The sequence below is a fragment of the Carettochelys insculpta genome, chromosome 10, assembly GCF_033958435.1.
Source record: "Carettochelys insculpta isolate YL-2023 chromosome 10, ASM3395843v1, whole genome shotgun sequence".
Taxonomy (NCBI): domain Eukaryota; kingdom Metazoa; phylum Chordata; order Testudines; family Carettochelyidae; genus Carettochelys; species Carettochelys insculpta.
Genome location: NC_134146.1, coordinates 416948 through 430148, shown reverse-complemented (window position 1 = coordinate 430148; position 13201 = coordinate 416948). Strand labels below are relative to the sequence as shown.

At 51.6% G+C, this 13201-nt stretch overlaps 1 protein-coding gene across 1 annotated transcript; it reads left to right on the top strand.

The window, feature by feature from the left end:
• The first annotated feature begins 3207 nt into the window (after positions 1 to 3207).
• MAB21L4 (mab-21 like 4) lies at positions 3208 to 12734 on the top strand. Its single transcript, XM_075004582.1, has 5 exons — positions 3208 to 3712; positions 5842 to 6064; positions 9579 to 9732; positions 11823 to 12176; positions 12609 to 12734. The coding sequence occupies exons 1-5, from the start codon at positions 3208 to 3210 to the stop codon at positions 12732 to 12734; spliced, it is 1362 nt and encodes a 453-aa protein (XP_074860683.1).
• Positions 12735 to 13201: the final 467 nt, after the last annotated feature.

Here is a 13201-nt window from a genome sequence, read left to right as displayed (position 1 = left end):
CCCTGAGGTAAGTGGGGAAGGAGGAAGGAACAACAAAGGAGGACCTCTGATACCAAAGGAGAAGATCATCCAATCACCAGCTATCTAAGGGGTTTGTACACAAATGCAAGAAACCTGGGAAACAGACAGGAAAAATTAGAGGCCCTGGCACAGTCAAAGGAGTATGAGGTGATTGGAATAATGGAGACTTGGTGGGATGACTTGCATAACTGTAGCATGGTCATTGAAGGGTGAAAACTGTTCAAAAAAGACAGGCTGGGGAAAAAAGGAGAAGTTGTGCTGTGTGTGAAAGGGCAATATGATTGCTCAGAGTGCCAGTGTGTGGAGGGAGAAAAGCCAGTTGAGAGTCTTTGGGTTAAACTTAGAGATGGTAGCAACAGAGGTGATGTTGTGGTTGGTGTCTGCTATAGACCACCATCAGGTAGATGAGGTAGATGAGGATTTCTTCAGAGAAGCTTCCAAATCACAGGCCCTGGTTCTCATGGGAAACTTTAATCACCTGGACATTTGTTGTGAGACCAATACGGCAGCGCACAGACAAACCAGGAAGTTTTTGGAGAATGTTGGGGATAACTTCCCGGTACAAGTGCTGAAGTAACCAACCAGGGGCCATTCGCTGCTTGATCTGCTGCTCACAAGCAGGGAAGAACTAGTAGGACAAATACAAGTGGGTGGTAACCTGGGCTGCAGTGACCATGAGATTTCAGGATCCTGACAAAGAAAGAAAGGTGAGCAGAAAAGACAGACCCTTGACTGCAGAAGAGTAGACTTTGACTCCCTGAAAGAACTGCTGCGCCAGGGAGTAATCAGGAATGCGAAAGCACAATTGGAACTGCAGCTAGTAAGGAATGTGAAGAGTAACAAGAAGGGTTTCAACAGGCATGTTAACAATAAGAGGGTGATAAGAGAGGGTGTGGGGCCATTCCTGGATGAGTCAGGTAACTTAGTGACAGATGATGCAGGAAAAGCTGAAGCACTCAATGCTTTCTTTGCCTCTGTCTTCATGGACAACATCAGTTCCCAACCTATGGCACTAGGCAATGCAGTATGGGAAGGAGGTGGACAACCCTCAGTGCGGAAAAAAAACGGGTTAAGAGCTACTTGGAAAAGCTAGTGGTACACAAATCCATGGGTCCGGATTTAACGCATCCAAGGGTACTGAGGGAATTGGCTGATGACATTACAGAGCCTTTGGCCATTATCTTTGAAAACTCGTAGAGATCAGGAGAGATCCCAGATGACTGAAAAAAGGCAAATGTAGTGCCCATCTTTAAAAAAGGAAAGAAGGACAATCCAGGGAACTATAGACCGGTCAGCCTTACCTCAGTCCCTGGAAAAATCATGGAGGAAAGCCTCAAGGAATCCCTGTTGGAGTTCTTGGAAGAGGGGAAAGTGAACAAGAGTAGTCAACATGGATTCACCAAGGGCAAATTGTGCCTGACCAATCTGATTAGCTTCTATGACAAGGTAACAGGCTCTGTGGACATGGGGAAGTCAATGGCTCTGATATACTTTGACTTTAGCAAAGCTTTTGGTACAGTCTCCCACAACATTTTTGCCCATAAGTTAAGAACTATGGATTAGATCCACAGACTGTAAGATGGATAGAAAACTGGCGATATGGTTGGGCCCAATGCATATTAATCAATGGCTCAATGTCTGGCTGGTGATCAGTTTCAAGTGGAGTGCCCCCAGGATTGGTTCTAGAGCCAGTATTGTTCAACATCTTTATTAATGACCTAGATGAGGCGATGGATTGCACCCTCAGCAAATTTGCAGATGACACAATGCTAGGGTGAGAGGCAGATACATTGGAGGGTAGGGATAGGATGTAGAGTGACCTAGACAAATTGGAGGATTGGACCAAAAGAAATCTGATGAGATTCAACTAGGAGAAGTGCAGAGTCCTGCACTTGGGGCGGAAGAATCCCAAGCACTGGTGTTGGCTGGGGACTGACTGGCTAAGTAGCAGTACAGTAGAAAAGGACCTGGGGATTACAGTGGATGAGAGGCAGTATATGAGTCAACAGTGTGCCCTCGTAGCCCAGAAGGCTGATGGCATATTGGGATGCATTAGGGGAAGCATTTCCAGTAGAGCTAGAGAAATTATTATTCCCATCTACTTAGCACTGGTGAGGCCACATCTGGAGTATTGCATCCAGTTCTGCCCCCCCCCGCCCAGCATAGGAAGGATGTAGACGCTTTGGAGCGGATTCAGCAGAGGGCAACAAAAATGATTAAGGGCTGGAGCACATGACCAATGAAGAGAGGTTGAGATATTTGGACTTACTTAGCTTGCAGCAGAGAAGACTGAGGGGTGATTTGATGGCAGCCTTCGACTTCCTGAAAGGGGGCTCTAAAGAGGATGGAGAGAGACTGTTCTCAATCATAACAGATGGCAGAACAAGGAACAATGGTTTGAGGTTACAGAGGGGGAGGTGTAGGTTGGATATTAGGAAAAACTATTTCACCAGGAGAGTGGTGAAGCACTGGAATGCGTTACCTCGAGAGATGGTGGAATCTACATCCCTAGAGGTTTTTAAGTCCTGGCTTGACAAAGCCTTGGCTGGGATGACTTAGTTGGGGTTGATCCTGCTCTGGGCAGGGAGTTTGACTAGATGACCTCCCGAGTTCCCTTCCAGCCCTAGGATGCTATGACAATTCTATGAAATTAGTCATTGCCTCTTTAAGCGCTTTTCTTTTGGGGGTTCAATCAAATTGTGCCCGTGACGCACTCCTAGAGGCAATGTGTCAGCTCCCCAGCTGATATATGTCAACATCTCTCCTTTGAAGCCAGATCTCCAGCAACACGTAAATCAGTATCTTTCCACTGAAGTCACTGGATCGGTGTCTCTTTACACCATCTGAGGATATGGCCCAGCTTTGTCCTATTTGCTGAGCAGGTTAGCTCTGGGCGATGTCAGACTCGCCCGCCTGGGTGGGTCTCCAGCTGGATATACCTGATTGCTAGGTGGCTCCCTTGGCAATGAACACATTTGAAGGCCTTGGCATACTTTCAGCTATGTAGGAGGAGGTTCATTAACGCCTTACTGGAATGTCTCTCCACTGGCTTCTCCTCCCATAAGGCACCTGTTCCCACCTCTCTGCTGTTCCCCTCCCACCTGCCCACACACCGGGCTATGTGGGGAGCGTGCAGCTTGCAGATCCGCCACAAAGAGGAGGGATCTTTGCCTTGGCCTCATAGCCATGGCTGTGAAGGGCTCTCCTTGGAACAGCTACCTGCAGGTGACGCTCTCCCGTGAAGGTCAGAGGATGGAGCATTTCCAGAAGGCAGAGAACATCCTGCTGACTGTTCTGGAGAAAGTCGCAAACCTGGACCCCAGATTTATTGTGGATTATTCGAGAAACCTGGAAGTCTTTGAGTTTGCCCTCTGCACCTCGGAGGACGATGTGACTGTGGGAGTTCCCCTGCGGATTCCGGCCAATGCCCTCCTGCTGCAGGAGTGTTCCAGTGAACAGGGCCACTTGGGGACAGTTACCAATGGGCACCTTCAGAGAGTGGGCAGCTGCCGCTTAGGCGTGCCCAAGGAAGGAGCTGGCTGGGAGAGCTGGACCAGCGAGGATGTATTCCGTGCAGTGGACAGTGCCGAGTGCAGGGGGTACATCATGCCAGGCAAGGTCCTCAGGCTCCTGAAAGAACGAATTGTTGCTGCCATTGTCCACTGCAGGCACCAGTTCCTCATCAAGCCAGGTCTGTATGCCAGCTGCATCCCTGGGCATGGGGGGGTTGGCACGCAGGGGTGTTGGCAGGGTGGCTAGAGATCCCTGACTCCTTTCTGCCTCCAGCCCAGAGCAGGGGAATGGCATGGAAATGCAGAAGGTGAAGGACAAAAGGAAAAAGGAGAGGTGGGGAAATGGGTTGAGCAGTGGAGAGGAAGAAGACAAAGCAAGGCGCCAAAGACACATCTAGTTATTCAGATGGTCAGATAGCAGAGAGGGGGATGAGGAAGGGCTGGGGTAGTATTCAGACTGCTAACGGGTCAATAAACTACACAGCAGGGATGGGTGGAAAGGCAGGAGTCTGAACTCTCCGCTTGTGCTGGGAACGGGAGAAGCTATTTGCTCAGAAATGGGCTCTATCAGTGACGCACCCACCAGGCCAGGCCAGAGAAACACACTCCCCCTCTCATCCCAACATGCACAGACTGGCCCACTGAGGACAGTGGCCTCTTGATGGAGACATAAGCAAGAGGTCCCCAGTGTGGATCCCTAGGCCTGTCCAAACCCTGAATTAATTAGCCATGTACTCTGAGGAGTCAGGAGAACAGCTAAACAATACCAGCCCCCTGTGTTTGATGCAGAGAGGTTAATTCTTCCACATCAGCCTGTGCCAGCAGCATTGCCCATCTGCCATGTTTCACCCCAAAGGTGGCTGCGTTTCGGAGGGTGGGGGGTGAGAAAGACACGGGGAGTGGCTATAATAAAGTGCTTTGGGATTCTTCGGGCGGGAAGGCCCAGCTGTGCAGTTTGATTACAATTCGGTGCCATGTTGAAATAAAGTTGCTGGTGGAATCTCGACACCAGTGAAGTCAATGGGAGTGTTGCTACTACCTTGAAAGGGGCCAGGGTCCTCCACTGTAACTAAGGGTGTCCTCAGAAAGGGTCACCCAGTGCACCCCGTGACTATGAAGCTTTGATAGGGATCTGCTCTACGCACACACCGCTCCCCTCTTCTTGTCTAGTGCCTCTGGACTGCTGCCTTCAGTCTCCGGCCATTTTATGTCACTCTCCTCCTGCTTCTCAAACGGTGGACACTCCCCCAGGCTCTGGCTTAAAGAGCTCACTGCTGGTGGCGTGATAAAGAAGCGTCTGTGCTGAAGTCAGTCACAGGCCGGTGAGATATAGCTGGTGTCTTCGCTCTGTGACGTGAAACTGTGGGTGGGACCATTTCAAAGTGGGCTTGTTCCCTGCTGCTTCCACACCTGGCAGGGCTGGGCTGAACACAGGGAGACTCCATGTGTCTGTCAGAGCAGCATCACCTCCATTCCCCCCTTAAAAGGAGAGCGACTGGCAGGCTGCAGCTCACCTCTCTGCCTGTTCCAGTGCTAACCTGAGCAACAAGTCCAACTCCTTGGGTGTGGCACAACAATGTCAATGGCAGGTGGCAGCCACCACTTGCACGGTGGGACTCAGCCTTTGCTGCATGTCAGTGTGCTGCTGTTTAACACGCAAGTACTAGGCAGCAGGATGGAAAAGGAGTGTTGACTGTGGAGCTCTGCAGTGACAAAACCTTTCCACAGTTAATGTCATGGGCAGCGGTGACAGGGGCCTGGTTCAGCTGTAACAACAATAGCAAAGTCAGTGCCACATAAATCCACGCTGGGGATCTCTGCTCAGGCAGTGTTCTCTGTAACCTGGGCTCTTGTGTGACAGCTCCGGAGAGATTCCAGCGCCCCCCCCAGCCGATGAGCAGCGCGCCCACAGCTTGGTTCTGTTTCTACTGGTGACGCCCATGCACACATACCTCAGTGTACATACAAATTATTCCGCAGGAAGATGTAGAAAATCTGCACACAGCTGGAAAAGCCAAGAGGAAACACTGTCTCCCAGTCTTCCTCGGTATGCAGCGGAGACACCAGGAACAGCCGTAAACCCTGGGCTCTGAATGACCAGATGATGTGCTCTCTTAGGCCTGAATCCAGGAAGGGCAGTTGTGTTTTAAACAACTGGGCAAAAACTGCTGGCCTGAGGGTCCTGCCAGCCGGAAGTGCGGCTGACCCCCAAGGCTGAAAAGGCATCAAGAGGAAAGACAGAGGAGGGATGAGGATGGGGAGATCTCAGAGATGGTTGTTCTCTAATAGCCACCTCTGCCCTTGCCAGGTGATGTCAATGCTGAGAGCCTGCAGGGAGAAGGTCTGCAGCTGTCTCTGCTGGTGTCCAGTGGCTGGAAAATGATCAGGTTCCACATTGTGCCTGTGGTGCGGCGAGAGCAGGATGCTCTGAAACACAACAGTGGGTGCAGAGAAGGAGGTTTTCCAGCTGACAGCCTGCAGAAAGCAACCCAGGAGGCTGACTTCATTCCCAGCAGCGCTGATCACTGGAGGTAATCACAAGGCTGCACACTTGCCCTCTGTACCCCGTCCTGAAGCGTTGCGGGGAGAAAGACTGAGGGTTTGTCTGCTCTTTAGCTGCTCTGTGGGGGTGCCATCCTAAGCAATGGCAAAGCTCTGGCTGTGCCCCAAGGGCCCTGCATTTCTGGTGGATAGTGTTCGCTTCAGAGGCTTGTTGTGACCCTGCATACAGCCTCCGTCTCTTCACTAGAGACAAAGGTCACGGCCCGCTGAGCTGTCCCCCTCCTAGTCTAGTGTACAGTTTGGGGTGAAAACCCTTCCAAAGTCCCTCTTCCCCCTCTTGGGGGCAGACCCTGCAGGGGTGTGCGGAAGGTTAGGGGGAATCCAGGCCCACCCTCTACTCTGGGGTTCCAGCCCAGGTACCCTCAGTTAGCAGCAACAGATGGGGTTTCCCCTGCTCCCCGTCTGGCAGCTTCTTCCCTGGGCCACTTCCCCAAACACTCCCCCCTGAATCTTCCCTCTGGCACCTGGCGAGCCCATCCTGCCCTCCGCAGTGTCCTTGCTTGCCTGCAGGCCTCAGCTCTCCCCCAGGCCTTGGACTCTTGAGTGCCCCACCGGGAGACCTTTCACACCAATCCCAGCAGGCCTGCAAGGGCTGAGGCTGCTGCTGGTGCTGGCAAGTTCTGAACTGGCCCAGGTGCCTGCTGGGTTGTGCTGCAGCAGGCACTAGGCTGGGGGAGGGGCCTTAGCAGGGGACAGGCTCAGGCAGCCCAACAGCACTCAGGGAAGAGGAAACTGTTCACCTGGAGCCCAGCATATCTGCCCTCCATGAGCACGCGGCCGCCAGCTGGCTGGCTCCGTCCCAGAGTACAGTTTCCTCGAATTTAAGAGTTAGTGCAAAATGGAGGGAACTTCTTGGGTCCGCAAATCGGGGTGCAACTGTTTGCTGTTTTCTGTGCAAATCTGAAGTTTTGGTGAAAATTTTCATCAATGTTCGCAAATGTTCTCTTCAAAATTTTAAAAAAACTTCAGCCCTCTCTAAAGGGAGTTCAGCCTTTCGCCAGGCAGAAAAGTCCTAAGAAAATGAGGCCCCTTCCGTGGAGTTCAGTGTAACGCCTGGTAACTGCTGCTGAGTTCAGCTGCCAGGCCTTGCTGGCTCTTCCAGGGTTCTCGTATGGAGCTGTTGTGATGACTACTAGCTTCACCCAAAGCACAGGGCAGAGTCTGTTGCCCCAGTGGGCTGGGTCCACCAGCTTTGTCTGCTCCAGCTAGTGAGACTCCAGGAAGAGCCCTGGCTGCGCAGATGGTGCTCATTTAACAAACAGAAATCGGCACTATTTTAAAATCTGTGTTGCTCTGCTCCTAAACTAGAGCTGCACAAGGTGCAACTGTCCTGTGCAAAAGGGGAATCAAACCAGTTCCATTCCTGGAGTTGTTGTAATGTGTGAGGCAATTGCTGTCTCTATTAAGGCCAAGTGTCAATGCATCGAATTTGAGCATGAACTCCAGTTCACATGTCAGACCAGCTGGGCATATGGGTGGTGCAGAGGAGAAGGAGGCTGGGAGGTCTTCAGCTTGCTCCATTGCCAGGGACTGGGAGCTGCTCTCTGCAGCGCCTGGTGCCTTTCATCTCCTGCAGGCCATCAAGATTTTTACTGCTCCAGGGCTGCAGTAAGTCTTTGGAAGCTGATGGTTTGGGAGACACAACAGCCAGGAGGGGTTTGTACATTAAAAACAACAAATAAATTGAACACTGTCAAGAGGATTGTCTCCTGCTGCCCATTGTCAGCTCCCCAGCTGGGAGTGCTCTGACAGAGCTGCCAGCAAGGGTCTCTCTTTTGGCTGCTCATCCTGCTCTGTCTCACCTGCTGCCAAACACAGCAGCCCACCTCTCAGAGAACGCTATTGGAGATCCAGCACTGGCCCGCTGTCAGGCCCAGTTCCTTCTGGGCGGTGAGGCCTGACAGTTCCAAAGGGGGATAGACAAGCACTTTGGCGCCATGTTCCAAGAGAGTGGGATTGTCCTGTGGCTACCGTTGTGCCATGACCAAAGTTTAGTTTGTGCTGGGGCTTGCCAGGGCTCAGCTCTTACACCTCTTTTCACACCAGGGCACCACTTTAGTCAATGGCCTTAGTAAGACTTGCAGTTCTGCACTTGCAGTACAGAGTGAGAGATTACACTGGGTGGAGGATGCTGTTTTGTTTAGCTTGAGCTCCAACACCTCTTGACAAAGGAAGCACTGGGCAAGGCTGGGCCATCCAGCTCCAGACAGGCTCTGCAGTGTAAGGGGAAACAAAGAGATGTGCTTTAAGCAGCCACTGGAGAGCTCCCAGAGACAGGAAGAACCCATGTTTATTCAGCTCCCTGCTACAACTCATCCTGGTTTTCTCTGATAACTTTGGACTAGGACCAGAAACTCTGAGCCACTTCACATCTCCCTTCCTTTATGATAAGAAATTAAAATATAACTTATAAACCAATATGTGTCTTCACCTTAGAGCTTAGTCCATCAGCACATTAGACCCCCCCACATTCTCCATGCTTGTTTATGCGTAGTCACAGTGCAATTCAAAATACCCCTAAATTCCATAATACTGTTTCCATGGCTATCCCCCCTTGTCCATTCCATTTAAACAGTCCTGAACATTCTGCTACAGATCACATCTTGCAGGGATACTCTTCAGCCTGCCAGCCCTTGTTCTCGCTTCTGCTGAGTTTCCCCGTGCGTGACATGCATTCTCTGTGGGGAGGGCTGGGTTCGTGGCAGAGTACCCATAGATTCTAGACCCTCTCTTTGCTGTGCTGGGGACTACCAAGAATGAATCCAGTTGCTCCAGAGATGTCCTTTCGGAGTCTCCTCTTGGGAAAATCTGGAACAAAAGCAAAGGAGCTGTTCTCTATGGTCTGTTCTCTGGTCTCGGTTCAGGAAGTGATTTCATTCTGTGATGGCCAATGAGGTTTTCTAGCTGCTGAATTTTTATGTCAGTATTAAGTTTTCAAACTCCTTCCGGCCAGGCCACTTTTTAAGTCTACGTTGACCCTGTTCTGTCAGCAATTCCAGCATCAGTCGGCAGGCTGCAGCACGTGAGAGATGGGCAACTAAAGGATGAAACTTGCTGGAAATTGACTCCCCTCTGCCAAAGAGGATGAAGTCAAAAAAGACAACTTCCAACAGACCTACTGCCACGTTAGCAGGACCAATGTGATGGTCACATGTTCGATGACAGGATTCTGAAAGGGGGGCACGTTTTTATGCCCCCGTGGTACTTCAGAAAGATGTCCCCCCACAAAATCCACTAGGGACGCTAAGTGCAGTGCAGGAGCACAACGATTCATATGGTGACACAATCTGAGGAGAAGCCTTAATAGAAGAATATAGAATCCCTTGGCCTCCTCTGCTCCCTGGCGCCCTCCCCTTGCTTGGGAGGATCCGGGGAAAGGGCAAACCTGCTCATATGAATGCTGGTTCAATCACTCCTGGCGCTAGAGAAGCCCTGAGAAGGCAATGAGCAGTCTGGGGACAGCCTATGCATTTATCTCAACAGGTGCTCCACCCATCGCCCTGTGATGAAATTGCTCCATCTTGCAGCCACACTGAAAGGCCATCGCTTGGACAGTCTCCGCCTGCTGGACCAGGTCAACAGTGAGGACTGGAAAGAAGAGGGCAGGAGAGGAGGGCTCACATTTAATCACTTGAAGGTATGTTTTCCTGAGAGACCAGCTAGAGACACCGCTTGTAACTGTGGAGAACCTGAACCCTGGTGTGTGGTGCTTCATTCTGACCCACGTCACTGTGACTCTGTGAGAACTGTGCAAGGTACACATCTTTACTGAAAGAAGCCTTCAGTTAACCTTGGTGTATGAGCCTCACAGGGTGGGAAGGGATGGGGCTAGAGGCGTGTTTGTACCACTGTGATGTGGTGAACAGCATGCCCGGTCTGCTCAGGTGTAGCTTGTGCCGTGTGTCAGCAAGGGCAGATGTGCTGACACACACGCCTTAACGCTAATAGTGAGTCTTGACCTGCTCATGTGACAGGGGCCTGTGTGCCTGGCCCTGAAAATCCTGTGCTTTATTCCCTGGGTGCCGTGTGTGATGGCTCGGGCTGCACATCTGTCCTGGGCGGGAAAGTGTCAGAGAGCACGATTTTCCTTTTGCCCAGGACTGTTCTCCTTCGCCCCTCTGCAGCCCTGGGCCTGGATCTGTGCTCTGGGGTTACCACCTGAAGCACCTCCATAATGATGGGGGGTGAACCTGTGCAGCTCTATGACTCCACACACCAGGTCACAAGATGTAGAGTGTTGCACCATGCCCAGCCGCAGGGAACACAGGAACTGGCAGAGCCACCCTTGGTGGGGGAGGGCAGGGCAGACTCACTCTCCAGCCTCCATCCTGCCAGGGACTGCCCTGCCTAGCAGGCCAGGATTAGAGTTGTGGTGCCAGGGTGGAGGGCACCGCAGTGGTTGTCAGGACCTGTTAGTGGAGTGATGTGGAGTGTCGGCATGTTAAAAATGTGAGGGAGTGACCCTGGAAGTGTCACAGCCTCTGCCTTTGACTACATTTACCGTGACTGCTCCAGGAGTTTTGATTTAAAAAATACCGCAACAGGTCTTTAGCCCTAGTGATGGCTGATGCACAGGGAACGGACCCTGGGCCCTCTGGGGCTATAAGCATTAGGTGAGACAAAGCACCACATCTGTATAGCTAGGGGGCTAAACATATGTTGGGCTGGGGATCAGCTGACGAGTTCTGTGTCAGTTCTTTGTGGCTGCAGATTTGGTACACAAGAATCATAGTACAACATCTTGGTAAGTTGCTTTTTCTACCAGGTCCTAGCCAGCCATAAGGAGCTTGCCCAGAGCTGGAGGGCCATGTGCCAGGCTTTGGACAACCCACACCCTAGGAAAGGGATCCTTGGGCTGCTGTCCTTGGTTCTCACAGTCTGGGCACGCACCACCTGCTAACACCGCAGCCTGCCACTGAGAAGGGTATCCTGGTGGCAGTGACCTGCCCCATCCCAGGAAGGCATCTCAAGGAAGGCATTCCGAGCCAGCCTGCTCTTGGGCATGCCCCCTTTCCTGGCTGGGATGTGGTCTGTGCTCCAGAACAGCAGACGGTTTATGGGATTTGTCGTTCAGATTTGAACCCAGTTAACGACCCACTCCCCAGCCCGGCCATGCTGACAGGCTTTGTGACCAATGCTCCATGCCGCCACATCCCAGCCTGGCGAGAGGGCTGTGCTATGCTCACTGCAGACACAAAAGGGTCTGTAGAGGAGTAGCATGATGGAGTAATGTGATGGCTGGTATTGAACTGTGTCCTCGGCTTGCTGAGAGCTCCAGTGTGATGATGCCCACAGGTAAAGGGCCACAGAAGTGCCGATTATTTTCCCATCGCTGAATAATTTGAATCAAGCTTTCACTAGACAAAAGTTATATCCTTTGTGACTATGAAGAAAATCTGTGAATTTTCAGAGTGTGAGCTGACATGCTATGTCTGCTGGGAGCCTCAGCATTGGCACACAGAACTGCCCCAGCCAGTCAATGAGCTGCTGACTAACACACAATGACAAGTCCAATGGCTACAGCGAGCATTTAGAGGCCACTGTTACAAACATGAATCGTGGATGGCTGTTCTGGTGTTACAAGGGAGTGGGATGCCCCTTTCCCATGACGGAGATGGTGCCTAAACCCCTTTGGCAGCTTTGACCATGCCAGCCGTCGCCATATAACCCCCGAGGGTTTGCATGTTCTGTACTCTGCCTCTGAATCAATGCTTTTGTTTCCTCTAGATGGTGCTGTTGTGGGCCATGGAGTTGTTCTCTTCCCATGAGGACTGGGAGGAACTGGAAGGGTCAGTCTATCGGCTCCTGGTGATTCTGCTGTGTTGCTTAGCAACCAAAAATCTCCCTCACTTCCTACATCCAGAAGAAAATCTTTTCCGAGGAGAGGCTCTAGACCTGAGCGCTTTGTACTGCAACGTAGAGGCATTTGCCAGCTCACCAGAGCACTTCCTTAAGTGCCACCTCAGCCACACAGCACAGAACCACCGGCCGCTGGACAATGGCCTCAAGGCCTGGCTGCAGCTCCCCGCTCAGGATGGTGCCTACTGGAGCACAGCCTACTTTGATGTGTTGCTTACTAAGGTAATTCAGAGTCGGGGCAAGGAGCCTACAGAGAGCCGGAACAGCAGTAGGCCAGGTTCTCCGGGGTCTGTAGCGTAAACTGGACCCAGCAGGGGAGGGGAGGCTGTGCAGGAGAAAAGGAAGCCCGTTACAGCTGCCTGAATCTCTGCCTTGGGTGTGGTAGATCAGGTTAGGAGATGCTTTGATCTGTGTCAGCCAGCTATGGTCCTCACGGAAACTCTCACCAGCTGGGGATTGTCTCCTTGCCAGGCCCACATGGCTAAGGGTAGAATTTCTCTGAAATATCCACATAGGTTAGCTTGGTGCTCGATTGCACATCTAACCTTGGTTCTAGAGCCACACATAGCTGTCTGGAGTGGAGAAGTGCCTCTGGTCTGCAGCATTTCCTGATCCAAGCAGATCCTTCCATCTAACGCCGCTCTCCCTGTTCAGTTCCAGGTCTACCGCATCAAAGACAAACAGCGGCTCTGTGCTCTGTCCAACATCTTGTCAAAGGCCAAGAAGCTGCTTAATGACCAGAGCCAAGCTAGCTCACAAGCTTCTGCCCTGAATCCCTGAACTGAAGGGGTCCCCCCATGTCTGACTTTGCTGCCTTGCCCAGAGCCGCTCTGTGGGGAACCTGAAGTCCCTGGGCTTCACATTGCACAGAAAGGAAGAAGCCATTGGGACCAAGCTGAAGTCAGCTTGTGGTGGAGGATGGGTGTTGACACTTGAGTGCCATCAGAACAGGTGAGGGGCTGGGGCTGAGCTGGCGCCTTTTCCTGCGCTCTGCCTTTTCATCACGAGGTGAATAGACACAAGATGCATCCTGAATAGTAACAGAGAGGGAGCCGTGCTAGTCTATACACTATCAAAACAAAAAGCAGTCAAGTAGTACTTTAAAGACTAGAAAAATAGTTTATTGGGTGAGCTGTCGTGGGCAGACTGAAGTGGGAGCTTTCTGTCCCATGAAAGCTCACCTAATAAACTGTTTTGCTAGGCTTTGAAGTGCTACTTGAGTGCTTTTTGTTTTGAAGACGCATCCC

Coding starts and splice junctions, on each gene's coding strand:
- MAB21L4 (XM_075004582.1), top strand. CDS start 3,208: ATGGCTGTGAAGGGCTCTCCTTGGAACAGCTACCTGCAGGTGACGCTC. Junction 9,733..11,822: donor TCACATTTAATCACTTGAAG/GTATGTTTTCCT, acceptor TGTTTCCTCTAG/ATGGTGCTGTTGTGGGCCAT. Junction 12,177..12,608: donor TTGATGTGTTGCTTACTAAG/GTAATTCAGAGT, acceptor CTCCCTGTTCAG/TTCCAGGTCTACCGCATCAA.